Here is a 16,351-nt window from a genome sequence, read left to right as displayed (position 1 = left end):
TCAGAGGTACGTCTGCCTCTGCCTCCTAAATGCTGGGATTAAAGGCAAGGACCACCATGCCCAGTGTAAAGTAATATTCTCTTAAAATACCTCATGGACTAGATTTTGTTTGCAAAATGCTGGTAAGAGTTTTCAAATGAGTCATATTTGATATTCAAATCCAAAATAGTAAATAGGTCTAGATAAGCTACATAATTTCATCCCATGGGGCTGAGCTACAAGCTACAGAAACTTGGGGTTTATGAATCCTTGTCATTTTACACTGATTAATGACTAACTTAGATGTGCCCAAAAAGGATTTTCTTTTCTTATTTTCTTAGCATTTATCCGACAATTTAAAACCTCTCCAAGGCAAACTAGTAACTCTAATAAGCTGTAAACAAGCCACCAGTCACTGTGGGGCTGGTGTGCTCAGAGCAGAACAAGCACTCAGAGAGCTGAAACATGGCCCAGCTCGCCCCGCTTGCTTCCTTTCAATGCCTGCATCTTGCTTTTCCAGTTTGATCTTTCTGTGGGCTGTCTTATACTCTGCTCTTACTTTAAGCTGTGTGGTTTACACCCCTTACCACTCTTCTGTCATCAGTTTCCCTTTGAAACACCAACTGATGCAAACCCAAACGTGTGAAATTTTTTTTCTAACACTTCTTCCTTTTAACCCTTTTAAGTGTCTAGTCACACGTAAGGCACTTTACTCTCCGAAACTGTGAATGATTTATGGCTCTTTTTCTGTAGCCTCAGCTTCTAAAAACTGGAAGGAGCATGATATCCCCTGTGGCCCAGGCATGGCTATGTGTCATCCCACCTTCATGAAGGCTGTCTTTGCTCCATGTGTGCCCCTTCCTTTGCTGGTAAATTTGACTCCAGTCATGGTCTTCCAGAGAAATGACCACTAAGGGAGGGGAGAAGAAAGGAAACCAGGTCAATTTCTGTGCCATAAATCAGAGAAACAGTCCATAACTCATCATCCATCCAAAGCAGTCTCGACTCTAGGAGCGAAGCTATATTTTCTTTCTAGTAAGAGAAAACTCATGAATTTGAACTCAGAAGTATCTAGATCTATGTGTGTTCACCACTCACAACACCTATCAGGAGGCTCCACTATGATGAGTAGGCCTTCTTCTGTATACGTGGCTCTCTGCTCACCATACATTAATTTGGGAAGTTAACTCAGGAAGCATGGAATGCTTATCTTCAGGCCAGAGTGTCAAAGAAGTGCTTCATTTCATGGTGACAATGCAGGTGAATAAAAGATGTCCAAGAGAGAGATTCAGAGGTCCATTAAAGCCGCACTTCCTCACGTCGAAAAGCTAGGAAATTCATTAATTCATTAATTCATTTCATTCATCCATTCATATGTTATACTATCATATGTTATACTATTATCATATACTAACTAACTATTATCACCATTAAGATGGATGTGAACAATCAAAGTGTAGAGTTATTCTAACATCTCAGACCTTTCATCACAGTGAAGCTTGGGAGTTTGCAAACAGTGTATCTGCAGATACAGAGAGCTAATACTTGTAGCTTTGTATATTGTATAGTCTCTGCAATTAGTAAAAGTTGTTACTAATGTTTCTGAGCAGTCACTGGCATCAGCCAAAGACGTGGCTGCATTCCAAGAAAAATCCATTATGAATATCAACATTTGGATATTACAAATTTCCAATGTGTAACTAAAAATTATATTTCTCATTTTATAACCTTTTTAAAATGCAAAGCTATTATTATTGTTTGCTATTGTACAACAGGCTTGATTTGGCTCACAAATCATGACTGTCAACCCCTAGAATAAGCTCAAAGATTGTTATGCTTCTATCTCTTTGCCTAAGGCCGAAGAAAATGAGAATGAAGGGCTTTGTACGGTACTAAAAAGATTTACATGCAAACATTTCATTAGGGAGGAAATCATTCGTGATCTAGTCAGAAGCCCAACCTTTGCCCCTTGGCTTTCCTTAAGCTTGTTCCTGTCCCTGAGGAGAAAAATACCTGTACATTATTTAATAAATGGTGGTCAGGCCACTACTAGAAAGTACTTTTTCCTTGAAATAGAAAGCATAGCCTTCAAAAAATGTGTTTCCATCAGGAACTACACCAGGTGATGGAACATAATGCCAACCAGTCAGAACAGCAGACTCCAAGAGTGGCGATTTATCTTGAAAGGCTAGAGCAAACTTCCTGGGGGAGCCAATGCCAAGGTGAAACACAATACCTAAGAGGAATCTAGGAGCCTTCTTATATTTCTTCCCTGCTATAAACCCACATTCCTCTTCCCACAAAACTCTTATAATGAAGCCCTGATCACCAATGGGATGAAATTAGGAGATGGGACTTTCTACAAGTTATTTTATTTATATACATTTCAAATATTATCTCCCTTTCCAGTCTCCCTTCCGCAAACTCCCCACTAGCTCCCTTTCCCTTTGCTCTAAGAGGGTGCTCACACACACACACACACACACACACACACACACACACACACACCTACTCCCGCTTACCCCTTTAGAATCCACCTTCAATAGGGCAAAAGCCTCCACAGAACCAAGTGCCTCTCCTCCCATTGATGCCAGATAAGGCAGTTCTCTGCTACATATGTAGTGGGAGCCATGGACTCACCCATGTATACTCTTTGGTTGGTGGTTTAGACTCTGAGAGCTCTGTGAGGTCCTGTTAGTGATATTGCTGTTCTTCCTATAGGGTTGCAAACCCCTTCAGTTCCTTCAGTCTTTCCCCTAACTATCCCATTGGGGACCCCAGGCTCGGTCCAATGGTATCTGCATCTGTCTTGATCAGGTGCTGGCAGAGCCTCTCAGAGAACAGCCATATCAGGCTCTGTCTGCAAGCAGATCTTGGCATCAGCAGTAGTGTTGGGGTTTGGTGTCTGCAGATGAGATGGATCCCAAGGTGGATGGCCTTTCTTTCAGTCTCTGCTCCATTTTTTGTCCCTGCATTTCCTGTCGACAGGGAAAATTCTGGCCTAAAATTTTTGAGATGTGCATGTGGCCCCATACCTATCTACTGGGGGTGGTCTCTTCAGGTTCTGTCTCCACTCTGTTGGGTATTTCAGCTAATGTCATCCCCATTGGGTCCTGGAGGTGTCTCACATCACTGACATCTGGGACTTTCTAGGGGTTCCCCGTGTTCCCCATCCCCCACTGCTACATATTTCTATTCATTCTCCAGGCCCTCTGGAATTCTCTTCTGTCTCTTCCAATACTTGATCTTGCCACCCATTTCCTTCCCCAATCCCCCTCTCCCACCCAGGTTCCTCCCTCCCTCTACCTCCTGTGATTATTTTGTTTCCCCCCTTCTAAGTTGGGATTGAAGCATTCACACTTCAGCCTTGCTTCTTGTTAAGCTTCATATGGTCTATGAATTGCATTCTGATCTTTGGGCTAATATGCTCTTATCAGTAAGTACACTACTATGTATGTCCTTTTGGGTCTGGGTTACCTCACTCAGGATGATATTTTCTAGTTCCATTCATTTGCCTGTAAAATTCATGAAGTTGTCATTTTTAATAACTAAGTAGTATTCCATTGTGTAAATGTACCACAATTTCTATCCATTGAGGGACATCTGGATTGTTTCCAGCTTCTGCCTATTATAAATAAAGCTGCTATGAACATAGTAGAACACATTTCCTTGTTATATGTAGGAGCATCTTTGGGGTATATGCCCAGTAGTAGTATAGCTGCGTCTTCAGCTATAGGAGTTCTGTGTAGAATTTTGGGGGTCACTTATGTATAATATCATATCATCTGTAAATAGTAAAACTTTGAGTTCCTTCCTTCAAATGTGTATCTTTTTTTATCTCCTTTTGTTGTCTAATTGTTCTAGTTAGAACTTTGAATACTAAGTCATTAGATATGCACTCACTGATAAGTGGATATTAGCCCAGAAACATAGAACACCCAAGATACAATTTGCAAAACAGAAGAAAATCAAGAACAGGGAAGACCAATGGGTGGATACTTCATTCCTCCTTAAAATAGGGAACAAAATACCCATGAAAGGAGTTACAAAGACAAAGTTTGGAACTAAAATGAATGGATGGACTATCCAGAGACTACCCCACCTGGGAATCTATCCCATAATCAGCCACCAAACCCAGACACTATTGCATATGCCAGAAAGATTTTGCTGAAGTACCCTGGTATAGCTGTCTCATATGAGGCTATGCCAGTGCCTGGCAAATACAGAAGTGGATGCTCACAGTCATCTATAAGATGGAACACAGGGCCCCCAGTGGAGAAGCTAGAGAAAGCACCAAAGGAGCTGAAAGGGTCTGCAACCCTATAGGTGAAACAACAATATGAACTAACCAGTACCCCCAGAGCTCGTGTCTCTAGCTGCATATGTAACAGAAGATGGCCTAGTCGGCCATCACTGGGAGGAAAGGTCCCTGGGTATTGCAAACTTTATATGCCCCAGTACAGGGGAATGCCAGGGCCAAGAAAGGGGAGTGGGTGGATAGGGGAGCAGGGCAGAGGGAGGGTATAGGGAACTTTCGGATAGCATTTGAAATGTATATAAAGAAAGTACCTAACAAATAAATAAATAAATAAATAAACTTTTAATACTATATTGAATAAGTAGAAGAAGAGTGGGCAGCATTGTCTTGCCTTGATTTTAGTGGGATTGCTTCAAGTTTCTCTCCATTTAATTTGATGTTAGCTCTTGGTTTGCTATATATTGCTTTTATTGTGTTTAGGTACAGGCCTTGAATTCCTGATCTCTCCAAGACTTTTAACATGAAGTGGTGTTATATTTTATCAAAGGCTTTTTCAGCATCTAGTAAGATTATCATGGGGTTTTTTTCTTTGAGTTTTTTATATAATGGATTACTTTGATGTATTTCCATATATTGAACCATCTCTGCCTCCCTGAGATGAAGCCTACTTGATCATGGTGAAGGATCATTTTGATGTGTTCTTGGATTCAGTTTTGAGAATTTTATTGAGTATTCTTGCATTGATATTCATAAGCAAATTTGGTCTGAAGTTCTCTTTCTTTGTTGAGTCTTTGTGTGGTTTAGATACTAGTGTAACTGTGGCTTCATAGAACAAATTATGTAGTGTTCCTTCTGTTTCAGTTTTGTGGAATAGTTTTTGTGGAAAGTATTTGGTATTGGGTCTTCTTTGAAGATCTGATAGAATTCTGCTCTAAAACCATCTGGCCCTAGGAGGCGGGGGAGACTTTTAATGACTGCTTCTGTATCATTAGAGGTTGAGGGACTGTTTAGATGGTTTATCTGATCCTGATTTAACTTTGGTACCTGGTATCTGTCCATTTCATCCAGGTTTTCCAGTTTTGTCAAGTATAGGCTTTTGTAGTAGGATCTGAAGGTTTTTTTAATCTCCTCAGTTTCTGTTGTTATGTCTTCCTTTTCATTTCTGATTTTGTTAAAACTAAACAAACTGTTTCTGTGTCCCTTAGTTGGTCTAACAGTTTAACTATCTTGTTGATAATCCCAAAGAACCGGCTCTTAGTTTTGTTGATCTTGGTATAGTTCTCATTTCTAATTGGTTGATTTCAGTCATGAGTTTGATTATTTCCTGCTGTCTCCTCCTTTTAGGTGCATTTCCTTCTATTTGTTCTAGAGCTTTCAGGTGTGCTGTTTAGCTGCTAGTGTAGGATCTCTCCAATTTCTTTATGAAGGCCCTCGCTGCTGTGAATTTTCCTCTTAGCACTGCTTTCATTGTGTCCCATAAGTTTCTGTATACTGTGCCTTCATTTTTTGTTGAATTCTAGAAAGTCTTTAATTTCTTTCTTTATTTCTTCCCTGACCAAGTTATCATTGAGTAGTTCCATTTCCATGTGTATGTGGGCTTTCTGTTGTTTTTGTTGTTATTGAAGAACAGCCTTAGTCCATGGTGATCTGATAGAATGCATGGAATTATTTCAATCTTCTTGTATCTGTTGAGTCTTGTTTTGCATCCAATTTTAAGGTCAATTTGGAGAAGGTACCATGAAGTGCTGAGAAGAAGATATATTCTTTTGATTCAGAGTGAAATGTTCTGTAGATATCTGTTTAATCCATTTGTTTCCTAACTTCTGTTAGTTTCACTGTGTCTGTTTAGTTTTTGTTTCAATGAACTGTCCATTGGTAAGAGTGAGGTTTTTTTAATCTCCCACTATTATTTTGTGAGGTTCAATGTGTGTTTTGAGCTTTAGTCAAGTTTCTTTTACAAATGTGAATACTCTTGAATTTGGGGCACAGATGTTCAGAATTGAAAGTTCATCTTGGTGAATTTTTCCTTTGATGAATATGAAGTGTCCTTCCCCATCTCTTTTGATAGCTTTTGGTTAAAAGTCTATTTTTTTTAATATTAGAATGTCTACTCCAGCTTGTTTCTTGGGACCATTTGCTTAAAAACATGTTTTTCCAGCCTTTTCCTCTGAGGTACTGTCTGTCTTTGTCACTGTGGTGTGTTTTCATGTATTCAGCAAAATGTTGAGTTCTGTTTACATATCCAGTCTGTTACCCTATATCTTTTTATTGGTAAATTAAGCCCATCAGTGTTGAAAGATATTAAAGTCCAATGATTGTTAGTTCCTGTTATTTTTGCTAATAGAGGTGGTAATGTTTGAGTGGTTCTCTTCTTTTTGGTTTGTCGTGAGAAGATTAATTTCTTGCTTTTTCTTGGGTGTAGTTTCCCTCCTTGTGTTGGAGTTTTCCTTTTATTATCTTCTGCAGGGCTGGATTAGTGGAAAAATATTATTTAAATTTGGTTTTGTCATGTAATATCTAGGATTCTCTATCCGTGCTGGTTGAGAGTTTTGCTAGGTATGGTAGCCTGGGCTGGCATTTGTGTTCTCTTTGGGTCTGCATGTTATCTGTACAAGATCTTCTGGCTTTTAGAGTTTTTGTTGAGAAGTTTGGTGTAATTCTGATAGGTCTGCCTTTTTTTTTAATTGCTCTTTTTTAATTTAATTTGTAATTCATTTTTTACACTCCATATTCCATTCCCCGCCCCTCCCCACCCACCCTCTGACTGTTCCACATCCCATACATCCTCCTCACACCCCTATCTCCATGTGGATGCACCCAACCCCCACTCCACCTGATTTCTAAACTCCCTGGGGCCTCCAGTTTCTCGAGGGTTAGATGCATCATCTCTGAATGAAAACAGAACTGGAAGTCTACTGTATGTGTGTTGGGGACCTCATATAAGCTGGTGAATGCTGTCTGTTTGGTGGTTCAGTGTTTGAAAGATCTCAGGGGTCCATACTAATTAAGATTGCTGGTCGTCCTACAGAATTGCCCTCCTCCTCAGCTTCTTTCAGCCTTCCCTAACTCAACAACAGGGGTCAGCTGCTTCTGTCCATTGGTTGGGTGCAAATAATTACATCTGACTCTTTAAGCTGTTTGTTGGGTCTTTCAGAAGGCAATCATGATAGATCCCTTTTTGTGAGTGTTTCATAGCCCCTGTAATAGTGTCAGGCCTTGGGACCTGCCCTTGAGCTGGATCCCACTTTGGGCCTGCCACTGGACCTTCTTTTCCTCCAGCTCTTCTCCATTTCCATTCCTGTAACTCTTTCAGACAGAAACAGTTATAGGTCAGAGGTGTGACTGTGGGATGGCAACCCAATCCCTCACTTGATGTCCTGTCTTCCTGCTGGAAGTGGCTCTATAAGTTGCCTCTCCTACTGTCAGGCATTTCATCAAAGGTTCTTCCCTATGAGTCCTGGGAGTCTCTCACATCACAGGTCTAGGTCTGCCTTTATATGTTATTTGGCCTTTTCCTCTTACTGCTTTTAATATTATTCTTTTTTTTTTCTGTGCTTTTGGTGTTTTGGTTATTATGTGACAGGAGAAATTTCTTTTCTGGTCCAATCTATTTGGTCTTATGTAGGCTTCTTAAATACAGTTCATGGCTATCTCTTTCTTTAGGTTAGGGAAGTTTTCTTCTACAATTTTTTTGAAGATGTTTTCTGGCCCTTTGATTTGGGAATCTTCACTCTCTTCTGTACCTGTTATTCTTAGGTTTGGTCTTTACATTGAGTCCTGAATTTCCTGGATGTTTTGAGTTAGGAGTTTTTGCACTTTGTGTTGTGTCTATATCTCCTATGGTATCTTCTACACCTGAGATTCTCACTTCTTTCTCTTATATTCTGTTGGTGTTGCTTGCATATGTAACTCCTGATCTCTTTCCTAGGTTTTTCATCTCCAGGGATGCCTCGCTTTGTGATTTCTTTATTGTTTCTATTTCCATTTTTTTAGATCCTGGGTGGTTTTTTCAATTCCTTCACCTGTTTGATTGTGTTTTCCTGTATTTCTTTAAGGTATTTAAGTGTTTTCTCTTTAAGGGTTTCTACCTGTTTACCTTCGTGTTCTCCTGTATTTCTTTAAGAGAGGTATTTATGTCCTCCTTAAGGTCCTCTATCATCTTCATGAGATGGGATTTTTAGGTCAGAATCTTGCTTTTCAGGTGTGTTAGGGTATCCAGGGCTGCTTGTGGTGGGAGAACTGATGATGCCAAGTGCCATTGGTTTTTGTTGCTTATGTTCTTGTGCTTGCCTCTCACTTTCTGTTTATCACTGGTGTTAACTGGCCTTGTTTTCTCAGTCTGGAGCCTGTCCCTCCCAGGAGCCTGATTATGATGGATCTCCTTGAGTAAAGCTGTCACTGGGTATGGTGAAGGCAAGGGGAGCTGGAGCACCCGATCTGTCCCTGGGCACAGTTGCAGAACAGAAGAACAATGTGTCTCCTGCAGAGCAGATAGGTCCTGCACACTTTGGGCTCCATGGTAGTCCCAGTTAGGCCTGGTATTAGGGCAGGTGGTCTCACCTGTGAGCCCGGTTGTGACAGACCTCCTAGGAGTCAAGCTGTCTGTGGGGTTTTTTTGTTTTGTTTTTTGGATTTTTTGGGGGGTGTTTGTTTTGTTTTGTTTTGTTTTGTTTTGTTGGTGGGGTGAGGGGAGACTGTAGCACACAATCTGCCTCAAACCAGAAGGAAGATGTGTAGGAGATGGTACTTTTGCCAGTAACTGAATTATGAATATGGAACCTTCATGTATGAGATCCTTGCCCTCACAAGAAGAAAAAAAATATCTGTCTCCTACTCCACCACTTCCTGTTTGAGGGTTCAGCAAAAAGGCCACCACACCAAGCAGGCATCAGATCTGACAGAGCCTGGATCTTCACTCTCAGCCTCTAGAACCATATAAATGGGTGTGTATTGTTCAAACCATCCATTCTACAGTTGGTTCTTGGGGGTGGGGGTGGGGTCTTTGTTTGGTTGGTTTGGTTTGATTTGGTTTGGTTTGGTTTGGTTTGGTTTGGTTGTTTTTAAGAGCCATCTGACTTAAGGTTCTTTGTCTTGGATTTACAGCCTTCAGGGTCTTGCAGTGAGGAAAAGAGATATTGCCTCATTGTTGTTGTTGTTGTTGTTGTTGTTGTTGTTGTTGTTGTTGTTGTTTTATCTCTTGTACTGTCTTTCTCTTCTCGGTCTCATCTGTAATCTCATTGCAAGTAAGGCAACAATATTAGCACTTCCAGATCCAACACTTGTCTCAAATACTGTCACATTGCCAACATGTTCTTAGCCTTGTCATGGCTTCCCATTGGTAGCTCTGTCCTGGACTGTGCATTTCTCATCCATGTGGCTCTAAACATCTAGCTTTCCTTGTTTGAGCTTTATGTAATTTGCTTTCTCTGTATAACCTACAACCCACACTTCCCATCAGTACCCTAACAATTCCTTCATTGTAGGATGGATGAATAAGCATGAGAAAACTAGAATGCTTTGTTCCTTCACCATTTTCTCACATGTAATGTCTCTGGAAAAATAAAAAAGCAACATCCTCTTGACTCAGGATGCTATGAAATGCAATGATGTGAGAGCAGAGAAGGCACCTTTAGACCTGGTGACTTGGACAGCCACACAGTCAATGTATATGGAGGAAGGGATTTCACACACCATGGTTTGGGAGTAAATATGAAATGAGGGAGTGAAGACAGCAACAATTTCTACCTCTTTCCCAAAAGTTCAATGAAAGGCAGAGATGTGGCGCAGTAGCTGGGAAGTATATGGTATTAAGAAACTCACAGGCTTTTGTTTGTTTGTTTGTTTGTTTGTTTGTTTCTCTTAGAGATCAGATGCAATCCAGTTTATGTGAAAAACTATGACAAGAGTCCCAGGGAGGGGCCATGGGTGATCCAGGGAAGGCAATCTGAGTCCTGTGCAAAAAGAGAACACCACTAAAACTTTACTTATACTTGTCCTTGAGTTTGTGGAGGGGACATAAGTGCAGAATTTGATTCCTAGTCTATAATAATCTGTTAGGTGCTGGATCTTTAGTAAGCAATCCAGTGAGTAATGCCTTCAAATTTGTTGCCAATATGTAATTAGATGAAGGTCTTACTGCTGGGAACAAGTCAACTGATTTTGACATGGAACACACCCAGTCCTAATTACATGGTCAATGCCTGGACTGTGTAATTTGTGGAATTTGTTCAATACAGCAAACTGCAATGGGAAAAGCAGGCTCTTTGGTGATAACAAGAGTGGTCTCTTTTCTCAGCTTTGCCAGTTATCAGCTTTGAGTCTTGTTCATCTGGTTTTGCCAACTTCCTCATCCACAAGTGTGCAGAAGGTCTTATCATGTGAGACATCTGTATCAGAAGAGGGCTCAATGAGAACATGTGCATGATAGTGGCCAAACTTTACCTTGTACTTTAGACTGGTTAGTGTCAGTTGCCTGTACTGTTTAATTTTTTGCACCTGGACTATCAGATCTGTGTCACCCTTTCAAGTCCTGAAGAATGAAGAGCATTTCAGAATCCTTTATGAAAGTTTTTCTCATCTTGCAGTCCTCACTGCAAGGGCTACGGTATACCTAGTGGGAAGAGAAGGGGAAGAAAAAAAAAGCTTTAAGTAAAAAACACAAGCAGATGATTAAGAGGAGATGGAGAGAGGAAGAGAGGAGGAGGAGGAGATGTGGGAGAGAGGGAAGGAAGAAAGGGGGGAGGAAGAGAGGTGGGGGTGGGAGTTACAAAGGAAGAGAACAGTCACAGAAGAGGCCCAGAGGCCTGCCTGATGGGGAAATGCACCTATTACCTATCTGTTCTGGTTGAGAGAAACTTTATTCCAGAAGGAAAGCCAGTGTAGCCTCACCTCAAACACAATGAAAGTTTCACTGTGAAGGAAGTTGGATTTGAGCAATAGCAGCTGAGTTCAGTGGTTGTACTGACTGTACTCCTAGCTAGCAAATCTATCAAGTAGGAGAGAACAAATGCATACGTGTGTATACTTGTTTATGTGTGTGTGTGTGTGTGTGTGTGCATGCTCATAAACACACACACACAGCACAGGGTTGATATTCTATCACTTTTTAAAATGTGTCTGCCTTTCTCAAGTTCATTAATACTATATTCAGCCATTGTCTTATAGCATCAAGTTCAGCTTGTGTTTTGACATCAAATACATAGCATTGCCTGGTTTGCTCATTCGTTACTGAGCAATGTTTACTACATCCTAGATACTGTCCTAGGTACTGTGACTTTTAAGGCAAATAAGATGTGCCTTCCCTCCAAGAATATCACACCAAGTAACTACTCTTCACTCTAAGTTTCAAACTGGGGTGAAGATAAATCTTGCCATTTTTCTTTGTGTTTTATGTCCTTATGATACCTTGCTTTTATTTATATCCTTATTTTCCCACATTCCAATTAAAAGAAAGATAACCATATGTACCTTGATTTTTTAACTTCAGTACCTTACAATGAAACGTGGATTAACATATTTTAAAGGTAAATTAGGAAATAACTTTTCTTCTCAATATTTTTAATTTTTTTCTTTTCTAAGTATCCTTTTTTTTTTTAACTTTTGTGCCAAAAGTATACATGTTTGCTTTTGAGTAAAAGAAAACAGAAAATGCTAAATTGCAATGAAATTGAAATTAGTCTATAATAATTTCCAGAATTTTTTGTTGACTTTTAAAGGTTTTTCTATTATGTACATATTTATGTGTAAATCTGTTTTTCACCTCTTACTCTTGTTAGAGCCTGTTGGGATATTAGACATCTGGTACATGAAACAAGACATCGACTATGACAGACAGCAGATCTCTCTTTTCTGGAAGGTAAGTTTTCAATGTGAAATTCAAGGAGACTATTAACTTAAGCGAGTCTGAGAGCATGTCCTTATGCTTCCACTGTGATTTTGAAATAGCACGCTGGGAACACATGTGCTCAGACAATTCCATGATACCTGCTCTAATGTCCTCAGCACTCACCCCACCTCTGTGCCCGGCATTTCTTCCTCTAAATTATACCTTCCCCTTTAGCACCACTCTTTCAAAACTGTGCTCAGCAGAGACTTTCCATCCTGTTGAGTCATCCTTGGGAAATAAAAGATGAGAAAGTTGTGGGTGTGGATGTTCAGGAATTTTTCCCACAGCTATTGAAGGAGCAAAGATTTTAAGTAGTCAAAAATAACCTAAATGGTATTGGAAAGCAATCGCTGCTCAGCGGTAAAACAGGAACAACAGAACACAGGAGGATCCTGCCTTTCTTATGAAGAATCAAAGCTGCACCTGAGCTGAAAGCCACCATTACCACCTCATTTAACTCTTACAAGCCCAGTGGGTTAGGCATTAGATATTCAGCTACCAGATGAAATGCCAAGTGTCCTGGGAAGGCAGAGCATGACTAGCTAGGGTCATCCAGACATTAGAGATGAGGATTTGAGAGCCTCTCTAAAACTTTATCTGCTGCTTGATGAGTCATCTTTGTTGAGTCAAAATACAGCTTGAACTCAGCTTTGACCTGCATATCGACAGTGCAAGGTTTCCAGGTGAGGTATCCTATACTTGATTTCTCAAAGTTCCTTCCCTGCTCTCCCCACCACACACACACAGAGTGTGTCTGTCTGATACAAGAGAATCTATTAAAAAATAACTTGTTGCATCATGACCAAGCCTTTCACTTTGAAATTATCAATGCAGTTCAAACTGAAGCTGCTTTCAAGAACAGAGCTCAAAGTAAGCTATGCAGAGAGAATCATAACTTGTGAATGAAAACTCCAGATTGGGTGCTGTTCAATGATACCCAGATGATACCACACTGGGAAGAGGGCTAGAGGATGTGCATGTGAGTGTCTTAGTCAGGGTTTCTAGTGCTGCACAAACAGCATGACCAAGAAGCAAGTTGGGGAGTAAAGGGTTTATTCGGCTTACATTTCCACGTGGCTGTTTTATCACCAAAGGAAGTCAGGACTGGAACTCAAGCAGGTCAGGAAGCAGGAGCTTGTGCAGAGGCCATGGAGGGATGTTACTTACTGGCTTGCTTCCCCTGGCCTGCTCAGCTTATTTTCCTATAGAACCCAAGACTACCAGCCCAGAGATGGTACCACCCACAAGAGGCCCTCCCCCCTTGGTCACTAATTGAGAAAACACCCCACAGCTGGATCTCATGGAGGTATTTCCCCAAATGAAGCTCCTTTCTCTGTGATAACTCCAGCCTGTGTCAAATTGACACACAAAACCAGCCAATACAATGAGTTTTTCTTCTTTAATAACACAGATACCCACCATAACTGCAAAGAGGAGTACCAAGGAAGTCCAAAGTAGAACTACACTAGCCTGTGAAGACAGTTACAGAGTTGTTATTCTTGAATGAAAGGAAATGTGAAATTGTTCTTACACTTTCATAGGGTATTTACCTTAGAGGAACAAGTAGGTGTTGAGTGGGTGCAGCCCCTGCAGGAACTGAGTATGTATGGGTGCAGGTATAAGTGTACTCATATGTATATCTGTGGGTGGGTGTGTTATGAGATTGTTTCACGCATGTGTGAAAGTGTTTGTATATACATAAAGGATAAGTGTATACATAGGAGTTTGTATATATAAGATAGCATTCCTGTGAGCATGTAGATAGGAATGGTGAGTGTGTGAGTGAGTGAGTGAGTGAGTGAGTGAGTGAGTGAGTGAGTGTGTGAGTGAGGATGTGAGAGGGTAAGTTTATATATGTGTCCAGAGGATGGTCTAAAGTGTGTGGATATGTGCCTGTATGGATGTGTGCCTGTGTGAATGTGTGTCTATGTGAGTGTGTGCCTGTGTGGATGTGTGTCTGTGTGGATGTGTGTCTATGTGAGTGTGTGCCTGTGTGAGTGTGTGCCTGTGTGGATGTGTGTCTGTGTGGACACTAAGATGAGAAAGACTTCACTTCTTCATTAAGTTTCCACAGTTCATCACTTTCTCATGTCTCAGTTTCTCCTGAAGACTCCATTTCTTTAAAAAACAAAATCTTGTACTTGGTAATATTTTTAAATTTATTAATATCACATGTGTGCACATGCACAGACATGTGCATGAAAGTCACAAGACTTGGTAGAATCAGTTCTCCTCTTCTTCCATCTGGGTCACAGGGTTCTAACTCAGGTCCTCAACCATGGGGCTAGTGCCTTTTCCTGCTTACCGGCCCAATATCCTCACCAATATCTCACCGGCCCAATATCCTGTAAGTTTTTAGCCATAGCTATTTTTAAAAGTGTTATCTATCATGAAGCCCAAGTGTTTGATATAATCTAAGAAATATAAGAAATGCAGTACAGAAGAAATGCTACAAGATCTGTGACAGGCTCTGCAGCATGGCCCCTTTACCAGGGGCATCCTGTCAGCCTCTGCCTACTGGCCAAGGTTCCATGCCATTTGCTCTGCTTGGATACCTGCTTGAACCTATGACTCCCACGTGCCTTTCTCCCAGGATAATACACCATGCATCCTTTAAAGGGAAGCTACCTTCAACGTGTGGGTTTATATGAAGACTGAAAGAAATTTGGCAATGTGTTAAAAATCACATTAGCCTTTATACTTGCCTCTTGATTTCTTCAGTCTTGACAAAACACTCATGTTTGAGGCCCATTGATGTGGAAGCACAATGTCTGTGTCCAAATGAATCTCATGAACTCGTTCATTGTGCCATTCAAACAAGTAAGCCTAGCTTTTCAGAGCTATACACTTGCTGCCTGGTAGGATGTGGAAGCCGTATCCTGGCCTTGAGTCCTAAAGCTCACAGGCCAGCAGGGAAGCAGACATAGACACAGGGTGACAAGGATGCATGCTTAGGAAGAGTTCAAGAGTAAACCAAGAGATTCTGGTCAATCACCCAATAGATCAGGAATAAATAGTAAGAAGCCGTGGAGGGATGTCACAGCCACTGAGGCTAGAGCTAGACCCAGAATCATGAGTTCCCCTTACAGGGGCGAGAGAACACTTGTTGGGAGACCTGAAACTTCACTATGAAAAGTATTACCTTAATGAACCACTGTTCTATATAAATGAAAGACAAGCCACTAATAAGAACCATGTGTGGGCTTTAAAATGTTCTTCTAGTCATACTTAACTTGTTTTGATTTGAGTTTTAGTTTCAGGGGATTATATTGTTGTTTGGTTGTTTGTTGTTTAAGACAGGGCTTCAGGTTGACCTTGAACGCTCTCTAGTGTTTAGGGTGGCTTAGAACCTGAAGCGATCGACCTTCTCAAAACAACGACAGCAAACAAGCAAAAATCAACAACAAGAGCAATGGTGAAATGTTGATCTTACTGCAGGGTTCCATGCTCTCCTCTTTCCTTTCCAGTCGTTGCCCTCTCACTTAGCAACACAGCATTTCCAAAGATATTTATCTTGGGAAGAAAAGGTTGCTCTTCCCCAGTTGCTAACTACACATTATTCCAGCTAAAAGGTAGGGGGTTCTGATTAGAGAGCAGAAAGTAGCCAAGGACGAAAATGATGCCATTGAGGGCAGAGAGTTACCAAGCTAGAAAGCGGAAACAGAAGAGAAAATAGTTCTGTTTCATAAAAGGTTCCCATACTTTATAGCATTCTAGTTGCAAAGCTAGATAGAAATCATGACACCAGGCAATGGCCATGAGATTACATTCTTGAGTCAATCAGCTCAGAAACACCTTGGGTATAGCTCATATAAATGCTAGCTGGTCCAGCTAAGGGTCTATCTTCTAGTATAAAGAAATCTGTACTACCTAGTTCAAGTTCTCTGTTTCTCTGTCATGTGATGTGTGTGTGTGCACATGTGTGTGTATGGGTCTGTGTGTGTATGTCTATGTTTATATATCTGTGGTATATGTATGTGTAAGTAATGTGTGTGTGTGTGTGTGTGCTGTCTGTGTGTTATAAGTTTTTAGTTTATTTTGACCATTTCATATATATATACAATATGGTTATTTAATGTCATATATGCACACAATGTATTTTGCCAAGATTCACACCCATTATCCTCTGTTGCCTACCTCCAGCCCTCACCACACACACACACACACACACACACACACACACACACACACTAAACTCCTTGTTTCTTCCTAACTAGCTCTGCTCACAC

The 16,351-nt window shown here is 40.7% G+C and overlaps 1 protein-coding gene across 3 annotated transcripts in view; it reads left to right on the top strand.

The window, feature by feature from the left end:
• Il12rb2 (interleukin 12 receptor, beta 2) overlaps positions 1-16,351 on the top strand; it is a 90,308-nt gene that overhangs the window by 27,515 nt on the left and 46,442 nt on the right. For 2 of the 3 annotated variants that reach the window (XM_006505617.4, NM_008354.4), the window contains exon 8: positions 12,013-12,092. In XM_006505617.4, the coding sequence (XP_006505680.1) occupies positions 12,013-12,092 (80 nt within the window). Of the gene's footprint in view, positions 1-9,084; positions 9,181-12,012; positions 12,093-16,351 lie in introns of those variants that run through there. The other variant, NM_001311141.1, reaches the window with a different exon arrangement.

This window comes from Mus musculus, chromosome 6 (assembly GCF_000001635.26).
Source record: "Mus musculus strain C57BL/6J chromosome 6, GRCm38.p6 C57BL/6J".
Lineage (NCBI taxonomy): Eukaryota > Metazoa > Chordata > Mammalia > Rodentia > Muridae > Mus > Mus musculus.
The sequence above is the reverse complement of the archived record's forward strand: the minus strand, read 5'-3'. Positions and strand labels throughout refer to the sequence as shown.